At 40.5% G+C, this 11,446-nt stretch overlaps 1 protein-coding gene across 1 annotated transcript in view; it reads right to left on the bottom strand.

Moving 5' to 3' along the window:
• LOC122555183 (immunoglobulin superfamily member 3-like) overlaps nt 1-8,427 on the bottom strand; it is a 243,563-nt gene extending 235,136 nt beyond the window's left edge. The window contains exon 1 of the mRNA XM_043700921.1: nt 7,828-8,427. Coding sequence (XP_043556856.1) covers nt 7,828-7,867 — 40 coding nt within the window. The 5' untranslated portion in view covers nt 7,868-8,427. The remainder of the gene's footprint in view (nt 1-7,827) is intronic.
• Between the last annotated feature and the right edge of the window lie 3,019 nt (nt 8,428-11,446).

Genomic DNA, 11,446 nt, shown 5'->3' with positions numbered 1-11,446 from the left:
AGAACTGATCCCTGCGGAACTCGACTTGTAACTGGGCTCCAGGCTGAATATTTACCATCTACTACCACTCTCTGACTTTGACCGGTTAGCCAGTTCTCTATCCAACTGGCCAAACTTCCCACTTTCCCATGCCTCCTGACTTTCCGCATAAGCCTACCATGGGGAACCTTATCAAATGCCTTACTAAAATCCGTGTACACTACATCCACTGCTCTACCCTCATCCACATGCTTGGTCACCTCCTCGAAGAATTCAATAAGACTTGTAAGGCAAGTCCTACCCTTCACAAATCCGTGCTGGCTGGCCATAATCAAGCAGTGTCTTTCCAGATACTCATAAATCCTATCCCTCAGTACCCTTTCCATTACTTTGCCTACCACCGAAGTAAGACTAACTGGCCTGTAATTCCCGGGGTTATCCCTATTCCCTTTTTTGAACAGGGGCACAACATTCGCCTCTCTCCAGTCCCCTGGTACCACCCCCCGTTGACAGTGAAGACAAAAAGATAATTGCCAACGGTTCTGCAATTTTCTCTCTTGCTTTCCAAATAATCCTCAGATATATCCCGCCAGGCCCGGGGGACTTGTCTATCCTCAAGTTGTTCAAAATGTCCATCACATCTTCCTTCCTAACAAGTATCTCTTCAAGCTTACCAGTCCGTTTCACACTCTCCTCTTCAACAATACGGTCCCTCTCGTTTGTAAATACTGAAGAAAAGTACTCATTCAAGTCCAAAGATGTGCAGGTCAGGTGAATTGGCGATGCTAAATTGCCCGTAGTGTTAGGTAAGGGGTAGATGTAGGAGTATGGGTGGGTTGCGCTTCGGCGGGGCGGTGTGGACTTGTTGGGCCGAAGGGCCTGTTTCCACACTGTAAGTAATCTAATCTAATCTAAACCTCTCCTATCTCTTCCGACTCAATACACAGTCTCCCACTACTGTCCTTGATCGGACCCACCCTCGTTCTCATCTCTTGATATAGAACTTGTATCTGAAGTTTATGAAACACTTTGTACAATTATGTTATCTTCACTGTTTTATAAACTCATAACTGAAGATACAAAATACTACTTCAGAAGCTGTTACAGGTAAATCTTCCAGAATTATTCAGATTTTTTTATTGGAAACCTACAATCAACTCAGGAGTATAGGTGAAGAGGTTTCAAAGTCATCATTCCACTGAACAGAAAAGAAAATGCTATTCTTCTTTTTCCGAAATAAAGTATTGATTTCAAACAGACAGGTACCCACCAGAATACCAAGAGAAATTTCAAACCTGTAGTCTGTAAGGAATTGAGTAATCTCATCACAATAAGGTAGCGATGTCTGGGAAACAGTGTAACTAATAATATGTATATACAGTGTCAATCCCTCTGCACAGGAGTTTAAAGAGGGCTTATCAAACTGAGCATGATTTATTCATTCTAAATGCACACTTTGCCCTTTTGTTTGCAAATTTTATAATCAAGCAGTAAATATGGCATTCAACTGGCATATCTACCGCTAACTGTTCCATAACGGACAGCAAATAAAACTTTTGTTTATAATTCTCACTCTCAGTTCATTTTTACATTCACCATTGAATATCCTTAAGACAGAAATTTGTCTGAGGTGGTGATGAATACACAGTGCATGGAACTGAATAACAAATGGTGCACACATTGAGTGATCATTCCAGTTATGGTTACCACCACCACCCAAGACAAATTTCCAATCCCTTAGCTGTTGACAGATTTTTTTGCCATTGCTAGATCTAAACTGTTTGAGTGATATAAGTGTTCAATAAACCTGTTGAAGCAATGTGAGATGGCCATTGTAAAAGCTAATAGAATTTAGACCGTATTTCCAAGCCTACAGCTAGTAGTGCTCTACTTAGGTTATATAAAGCTCTGTTATGAAGTACGGTGTCCAGTTTTGAATTGAATTGAATTACCTTTATGTTTTGACCTCTGCACAAGGCAAATTATATTGCATCTCTGGAGAGGATGCAGAGTACATGACCACATTGTTACTCATCTTTCAAATACTTGGTTTAAGATATAAACATTCTAAAAACTAGGCTTCTTTAGTTCAAGGGAACTTGCAAAAAGATATGAACAAGATTTTTAATGAAATGATTCAATTCAGTTCAATAATTTATTTAAAATGGAAGAAGAATATAAAATAAGATTCATGCTTGCAACATTCATAAAGGATTAGCAGAGTCATTACTCTCTGGATTGAAGCACAACAACGTGCATACTAACATCATAACATGAGAAACAGGATCAGGAATAGGTAATCGAGTCCATTGAGCAGCTTCTACCATTCAATAAGATCATGGTTTTAACTTCAATTTTCCGCTTGTCCTTCAGAAAATTTTAATAGTCTTGTCAATCAAAAATCTGTCTAACTCAGCCTTGAATATATTCAAAGTCCAAACTCCTGCAAAATCTTATATGTTTCAATAAGATCATCTCTCATTTCCTATACTACAATGATAAAAAGAATGAACTTGCTCATCGTTTCAAAAGACTAACTCGTCATCCCAGGGATCAGAGTAATGAACACTCACTGAGCTGCTTTCAATGCAAAATATCCCTCATTAAGTAAAACAAGCAAAATTATACCCCAGGTATGTTTGTCCATTCAGTTACAGCAAGATTTCTCCAATTTATACTTCATTCCTCTGCAATAAAAGGAACAATTTTATTAATTCATTTACAAAGAGGTTCAAGTTCCTTGCACTGTAGCATTCTGCCATTTTTCTCCATTTAAATAACATTCCATTCTTCTGTTCTTTCTGCTAATGTACATAGCTCCCGTTATATTCCATCTATTAATTTTTAAAATTTGTTTATTGCTGCTGGACTATCACTGCTTTGGTGAGCAATTATTGCCCACGAGAATGTGGTTCTGAGCTCTCTTTTTGAACCTCTGCAGTCCTGTGACGTAGTTGTAGAGGGTATTATCAGAGGGAGGTTTTGGTGAGTCAGGAACTGGATACTTCCCACAGGAATCCTAGCCCCTGACCTGCTGCTGCAAATATTTGAGGACCCAGTGCTGATATCTGTAACACTCCACTACTTACAGTTTGCCAGCCATAAAGTGACCCATTTATCTTAAATCTCAGTTTGTTGTTAGTTAGTCAATCCATTATCCATGCTCATAAATCACCCTCAACACCATTAACTCCTAATATTGTGCAGCAATATCTTTTATGGCACCTCTTCAAATATCATTTGAAAATCTGAATGCATTACATCTACAGATGCCCCTTTATCCACCTTGTTTCTTATATGCAATCATAACAGGATTGAGTTTTACAATCAGTTTGAGGGAGAGAAGAAAAGGTTCAAGGTGAGCATTTTATACTTGATGAAAAATCTGACAGTACAGCTAACTAATAGCAAACTAGAATAAGTGACAGGTGATTGGAGATATAATGACATACATTTAATGGGATAGTTCACAATACATGGAATAGATACACTTCAGAGAAAGAAAAATTCCAAAGGAAGGATACAGAAGCTAGAAAAATTAAAGTTAGTATCAAGCATTAAATCAAGTATATAAGTGCACAAAAATGGGTGCGAGATCAAGGAATTGGGCAGAATATAAGGAATAGCAAAAAATGATTATAAGGTTAAATAAAGATGGGAAAAAAAGTGAGAGAAAGCTAGCTAGAAATATAAAATCGAATTGTAAGAGTTTCCATAAATATTAAAGAAAGTAAAAGGTATCAAAAAAAAAGTTGGCCTGATTGGAAATGAGACTGAAGAAGTATCAAGAGAAAATTAAGGAAATACCAGATGAAATCAACAGAAATTTTGCATCCATCTTCTCTACAGAGGACAAAAGTGACATCCTAGAAATAGCTGTAAATCAGCAAATGGAAGGGAGATGGGAACTCAAGAAAATTACAATTATTAGGGAAGTTATACTGAGCAAATCATTGGGTCAGAAGACTGACAAGTCCCAGATCCTGGTGGATTTTATCCTAAACTACTCAAATTGGTAACTAATGAGATAATTCATGCATTAGTTTGAATTTTTCCAAAGCTTGTTAGATTCAGAGATAGTATCATTATTTTGGAAGATTGCACATATAACTCATTCAATCAAAAGGGAGACTGAAAGAAGGAAATAACGGACCAAATTTCTGCATAGCAAAAATGTTAGAAGCCATAACTAAAGACATTATAGCCAGGCATATAGATCATAGAACAGTACAGCACAGTACAGGCCCTTTGGCCCTCGATGTTGTGCCAGCCTTTTATCCTACTCTAAGATCAAACTAACCTAATGCCCTTCATTGTACTAATTTTCATGTGCTTATCCAAAACTTATTTAAATATCCCTAATGTCTCTGACTCTATTGCCACTGCTGACAGTGCATTCCATGCAACCACCACTCTCTGTGTAAAGAACCTACCTCTGACAACTCCCCTAAACCTTCCTCCAATCACCTTAAAATTGTGCCCCCTCATGATAGCCATATCTTGTACATCTCTATCAAGTCACCTCTCACCCTTCTTCGCTGCAATAAGAAATGCCCTAGCTCTCTCAACCTTTCTTCATAAGACATGCCCTCCAGTCCAGGCAGCATCCTGGTAAATCGCCCCTGCACCTTCTCTAAAGCTTGCACATCTTTCCTATAATGAGGTAACCAGAACTGAACACACGATTCCAAGTGTGGTCTAACCATAGAGCTGCAGCATAACCTTGCGGCTCTTAAACCCCCCGGCTAATGAAAGCATATGTTTGCTTAATAACCCTATCAACCTGGGTGGCAACTTTTAGGGATCTATGGACATGGACCCAAAGATCCTTCTGTTCCTCCACACTGCCAAGAATCCTGCCTTTAACCCTGTATTCTGCATTCAAATTCAACCTTCCAAAGTGAATGGCTTCACACTTTTCCAGGTTGCACTCCATCTGCCACTTATCAGCTCAGTTCTGCATTCTGTCAATGTGTTGTTGCATCCTACAACAGCCCTACGTCCTATCCACAACTCCACCAACCTTCGTGTCACCAGCAAACTTACTAACCCACTCTTCCACTTTCTCATTCAAGTCATCTATAAAAATCACAAAGAGCAGAGATCTCAGAACCGATCCCTGCGGAACACCTCTGATCACCGAGTTCCAAGCTGAATACTTTCCATCTACCATCACCCCCCCCCCCCACCATCTTCAATGGGCCAGCCAATTCTGTATCCAGACAATACAGGTTTCCTCTATCCCATGCCTCTTTACTTTCTGAATGAGCCTAACCTGGGGAACTTTATCAAATGCCTCACGAAATCCATGTCCACCACATCCACTGCTCGACCTTCATCAATGTGTTTTGTCACTTCCTCAAAGAATTCAATAAGGTTTGTGAGGCATGATCTGCCCCTGCAGATAAATATAAAGTAATCAGGCAGATTCAACATGGTCTCACAAAAGGCAAATCATACTTAACCTATTTATCTGAGTTTTGTGCTGTTAATATAAGGGAACCAGTGGACTAATCCCTGGAATGGGTGGGTTGATTTATGAGGAAAGTTTGGATAGGTTCGGCATATATCCACTGGAGTTTAGAAGGGCGACTTGATTGAAACATAAAATTCTAAAGAGTCTTGACAGATTGAATGTGGAAAGGATTTTTTTTTCTTGTTGGTGCATCTAGAATTAGGAATTATTGTTTAAAAATGCATTGCCCATTTAAGACAAAGATGAGAAGATTATTCTCAAGAACATCATGAATCTTTGGAAATCTCTTGCCTGAAAGTGTGGTGGAAGCAGTCTTTGAATATTTTTAATACAGAATTAGATAAATTATTGATAAACAAGGAGATAAAATGTTATTGGGGCGAGGAATGTGAAATCATATGATCAGCCCTGAGCAGGCTTGAGGGGTTGAAAGGCCCACTCCTGTTCCTAATTCGTATGTTCATACATAAGTCTGTAAGACTAATAAATCTATCAAGCACATTTTCCCTCTCATAAAACCACTCTGACTGCTTGATGATTTTCTAAACGTCTCACTTATTTCCTTAATAACACATTCTAGCATTTTTGGAATGACAGATCTGAATATAATTGGGGCATAATTTCCAGCTTTTGTCTCCATCTTTTCTGAAATAGTGGCATTACAGTTGTAGTTTTCAAATCTGCTGGTACCTTTCCAGAAGAAAGGAAATTTTGGAAGATTACAACTAATGTTTCCACTATCTCTGCAGATACTTCCTTTAAGGATCTAAGCCATCAGGACCAGGTGACTTGATAGTCCATGCTCCCAATAGTTTTCCTTGTACTTTTTTGTGTTGATCATGTTATTTTAAGACTATTCCTCCATTTGCCCTGATTTTCTATTTTTCTTTATATTTCTGTTTTCTACTGTGAAGATAAATGCAAAAAATGACACCAAGCCATTATGATTCTTTAAATGGTTAATTGCAACTGTGATGTGCATGGGCTATCGTGATTTTCCAAAGTTGCTTCTGGGATTTGGAAAGTCTTTAGCTCATTCAGCCACAGGTCTTTTTTTTGGCCCCTTCCTGGACATCGAACGGTTGGGAGTAGGGTGTGCATGAGAGTACCATGAATTGAGGACAAAGATTTTACTTTTTGTTATTTTTCTTCTTATATTTTCATACCAGTTAATAAGTTAATTTAGAAGGTCATGAAAATTCATGTTGCTAAATTAGGCTTTTTTTTTCTGAAACTGGTGTTAAGATGTTCCTCAAGAGTTTTGTTTGTTCCATAAAATACCTGACTCTGGAATGCTTGATGTGACTGCTCAGTGCCAAACTAGATAAGTGTTCTATTCCTCAATAGTCATTTCTCACTTTGAGAGAAAATATATACTTTCTAAAATTAACATTCTGAATGAATATGTTTTACACTTCCAGAAATGCAGTAATTTGAGACATGGCTCATTTCAGTGCCATTTCCCATTTTCAGAAAACTCTGCTGTGAATTCATCAAATTAAATTAATATTTTTTTTAAAATGGCATTAAACATTGTGATTTATAACTATTTGAAGTTTTTTTAATATTCTAAGCTGTACACATATCTCAAGATATACAAACTAAATCCAGATCAAAGTATCTAATTGGGTAGGTGCTGGACTGGAATTATTCTGTTCAATTCTAATTTTATACATGGAATGATATTCAAATAACCTTATGCCTGTGGCATCATCACAAGATGTACATCAGCACTGAAATCGAAAACCATCAGAATCGTGATGCTAATTCAATTATCTTCTACTGTAAAGGTCATGGGGCCAATATGAGCCCAGGTTTGATCAACATAATCAGAAGTCAATCCAGACTGAACAAGTAAACAAACATGGGCTTTCAGTACTGAGATCCAGCAGGAACTGTTTGATCATGAACATCATCAGGTTCTGCCAGTGTCACTGAACAAAAAGAAAAAAAAGGCGGCGATTCGAGAGAGTTAAGATCTATTAATGAGCTTTATCATTCCTTTCCAAACAAAAATTTAACGTATGTTTGTCCGAAGAAAGTACAACTGTAAACAGATATTGAAAAATGTTGGGAAAAAATGTTGCACTTTGAAAATCTATTCCTACCAGAGACTGCCTTTATGCGACTCTCTGAAGAGGTGATTTGTACAATCCGGAGCTACTGTAATGTCACGGTATATCCAAGGATTTGTTTAGTTAACAGTGAAGACTTTAATTTGCAACTGAAACACCGTTAATCGAAAACTATGAACCTGTTAGAAGTGTACTTTTGATGCAAGAACATCGCGGTTATAAGATGCTGTTAAGAACAATTCAAAACACTGAATCGTAAAGCAACGGTTATTAATGTTTTCAAAAATAAAAACTCACCCAATATCATTACGATCAAGTGAATAGGAAGGCAATTCATTTTTTAACTGAAGCTTTGCTTCCAACTGTATAAAGGACGCCTCTGTTTATAATCAGATTACAGCTCGGTCCCTCTCACTAGTGCTCTTTAATCCTAAATCACTGAAGATTCCGTTTTGAGCGCCTCGATGTTGTTACTGGAGACAGGGAACTCGCAGGTGTTGGAAGGTGCTAAGCACCAGCTGTCTCTGCAGTAAGGAATGGTCTGCTCTCCAGGTGAGGGCTGCGTTTGGCCGAAGTGCGTTCAGGGCTCCTCACACTCTCTTTCCAGCCCTCAACCCCTCACTTCATTCGAGCAGCGGCTCCGTTGGACTGGGAACACACAAGCACTATGTCTATAGGCTGGAGTGCAATAGTTTGAATGGTTGGGATCCGCCCAGGAGCTGGGAGATAGCGATCCAGTTACATAGCACTACTGGGGCTGGAGCCTTGACGTCAAGGAGGGGGTGGAAATGTGGGCTGGCCCAGCCTTGAGAAAACGAGTGAGTGGAAAGGATCAGAATCGATGACCACCGGCACTGAATAGTAAGGGAGGAACGAAGAGAAACAGAACAAAGAGTCATGGAGCAGCCATGAAACAGAACCGAAGGGGAAAAGCGGGTAAAGGTAGAAGGGAGGGAGGACCAGAATTCTCACAGAGGAACAAAGGGAACATGGACGGAGTGTGGAGTACTGCTTTCTAAAACACAATTGCTGAACAGAGAATAAAGACTGATAAAGAATAAAGAAGTAGCCGGCGCTACTTACTTAGATCTGAACTACATTTAATCATTTCCCATAGCTTTTCAAATAATAATAAGAAACCTTATTGTGCTGAAAATACAGCGAACAGTGAATACAATTGACTGATAATTCATTAAACCTCCCGCTTCAGCTAAAAGCAGATACACTGATCCCTCTGATTTTCGATAACTTGGAAAAACTCTAGTTTTAGAAGTAGTCTTAAACCAGAATTAGACAATATCTGAAACTGCTTAACTCTTAACAAAACCCCTCTGTGGATGGGAAACAAACACATCTGAAATTGCTGGCAAAACTTAGCAGCTCTGAAAGCATCCGAGGGAAGGTTCTGATGAAGAGTCACCGGATTCCAAATATTAACTCTGCTTTCTCCCCACAGACCTGCTGAGTTTCGCCAGCACTTTTTGTCTTTGTTTCCGATCCGCGATTCTTTGTTTTAATCTTGTATAAAAGTGTAAGACCAGTCTTTTTAAAATATGTACATCTTACAGATGGGAGTGTGTTTACTTGATTATCTGGTGAGATCGCGAGAATGCAAAACAATAGGGCTTTCCACAAGAGTTTGATTTTTGAACATCCGTAGGAGCTAAAATAAGTTTGCTAAAATGTAAATTAAGCAGTCATTTTCTTTTCAGATTTGAAGACAGTACGTTTTGTCTCCTCACTGACATACTTCAGAAAGCGCTTCAGTGACACCCTCGGGGCCTCACTGACAAAGCGCGGCATTCCCACAGACACTTGGTAATCACTAATCCAAACCGTCCAAAGTGGAGGAAGAGCTGGAAATGTGTTGCTGGAAAAGCGCAGCAGGTCAGGCTGCATCCAGGGAACAGGAGAATCGACGTTTCGGGCATAAGCCCTTCTTCAGGAATGGGGAAAGTTTGACGGTCCTGTCCCCATTAGTCCAAGAACTCCCCACCTACGTTCGTGACACCACCCACGCCCTCCACCTCCTCCAGGATTTCCGCTTCCCCGGTCCCCAACGCCTCCAAAGACCTGCATATCCTTGGTGGAGTGGGAGGGGGAATTGAAATGCCTCACCTTGACCTCTTTACACCTATCACATTTCCGACTCCTCCCCCAAGTCCCTCCTCCCTACCTTTTATCTTAGCCTGCTGGACAAACTTTCCCCATTCCTGAAGAAGGGCTTATGCCCGAAACGTCGATTCTCCTGTTCCCTTCCCTGGATGCTGCCTGACCTGCTGCGCTTTTCCAGCAACACATTTCCAGCTCTGATCTCCAGCATCTGCAGACCTCACTTTCTCCTCAAAGTGGAGGAAGAACAACCGGGAAGGTATCCAGCAACTGGTGACTTGCCTTCCGGAAAAAGCGGAAGCCAGGCATAAACAGCAGGAGGAGTGCGCACACCAATGCCCCATCCATCCCTTCCTGCAACCAGCACCTGCCCCAAGTGTATTGAGCTTTTGGTAGCCATGTTTGTCTACACAGAGACAGAAAACTGCAGATGCTGGAATCCAAGGTAGACAAGCAGGAGGCTGGAAGAACACAGCAAGCCAGGCAGCATCAGGGGGTGGAGAGGTCAATCTTTAAGATCTTAACTTTTCTTCATGGTGCTGCCTGGCTTGCTTTGCCCTTCCAGTCTCCTGCTTCTTTATATCAATTTATGCAGTCACACCTTGAGAGTGGAAGAGAATCATCCTCGCCAATGATGATGATGGCAGACTTATTATTAATGTCACTTAGAATCATTGAGATGTACAGCATGGAAACAGACCCTTCGGTCCAACCTGTCCATACTGACCAAATAGCCCAACCCAATCTAGTCCCATTTGCCAGCATCTGGCCCGTATCCCTCCAAACCTTTCCTATTCATATGCCCATCCAGATGCCTTTTAAATGTTGCACTTATACCAGCCTCCACCACTTCCTCTGGCAGGTCATTTCATACATGTACAATCCTCTGCGTGAAAATGTTGCCCCTTAGGTCTCTTTTATATCTTTCCCCTCTCACCCTAAACCTATGCCCTCGAGTTCTGGACTCCCCCACACCAAGGAAAAGACTTTGTCTATTTATCCTATCCATGCCCCTCATGACTTTATAAACCTCTATAAGGTCACCCCTCAGCCTCCGATGCTCCAGGGAAAACAGCGGCTCCAGGGAAAACAGCGTTAGCCTACTTAACCTCTCCCTATAGCTCAAATCCACCAACCCTAGCAACATCCTTATAAATCTTTCTGAACCGTTTTACAACATCTTTCCATTAGGAAGGAGACCAGAATTGCATGCAATATTCCAACAGTGGCCTAACCAATGTCCTGTACAGCCGCAACATGACCTCCCAACTCCTGTACTCAATACTCTGACCAATAAAGGAAAGCATACCAAATGCCTTCTTCACTATCCTATTTACCTGTGACTCCACTTTCAAGGAACAATGAACCTGCACTCCAAGGTCTCTTTGTTCAGCAACACTCCCTAGGACTTTACCAATTAGTGTATAAGTCCTGCTAAGATTTGCTTTCCCAAAATGCAGCATCTTACATTTATCTAAATTAAACTCTACCTACCACTTCTCAGCCCATTGGCCCATCTGGTCAAGATCCTGTTGTAATCTGAGGTAACCCTCTTCGCTGTCCACTACACCTCCAATTTTGGTGTCATCTGCAAACTTACTAACTGTAACTCTTATGCTCGCATCCAAATCATTTATGTAAATGACAAAAAGTAGAGGCCCAGCTCCGATCCTTGTGGCACTCCACTGGTCACAGGCCTCCAGTCTGAAAAATAACCCTCCACCACCACCCTCTGTCTTCTACCTTTGAGCCAGTTCTGTATCCAAATGGCTAGTTCCCCCTGTATTCTATGAGATCTGACCTT

Source organism: Chiloscyllium plagiosum, chromosome 12 (genome assembly GCF_004010195.1).
Source record: "Chiloscyllium plagiosum isolate BGI_BamShark_2017 chromosome 12, ASM401019v2, whole genome shotgun sequence".
NCBI lineage: Eukaryota > Metazoa > Chordata > Chondrichthyes > Orectolobiformes > Hemiscylliidae > Chiloscyllium > Chiloscyllium plagiosum.
The sequence above is the reverse complement of the archived record's forward strand: the minus strand, read 5'-3'. Positions and strand labels throughout refer to the sequence as shown.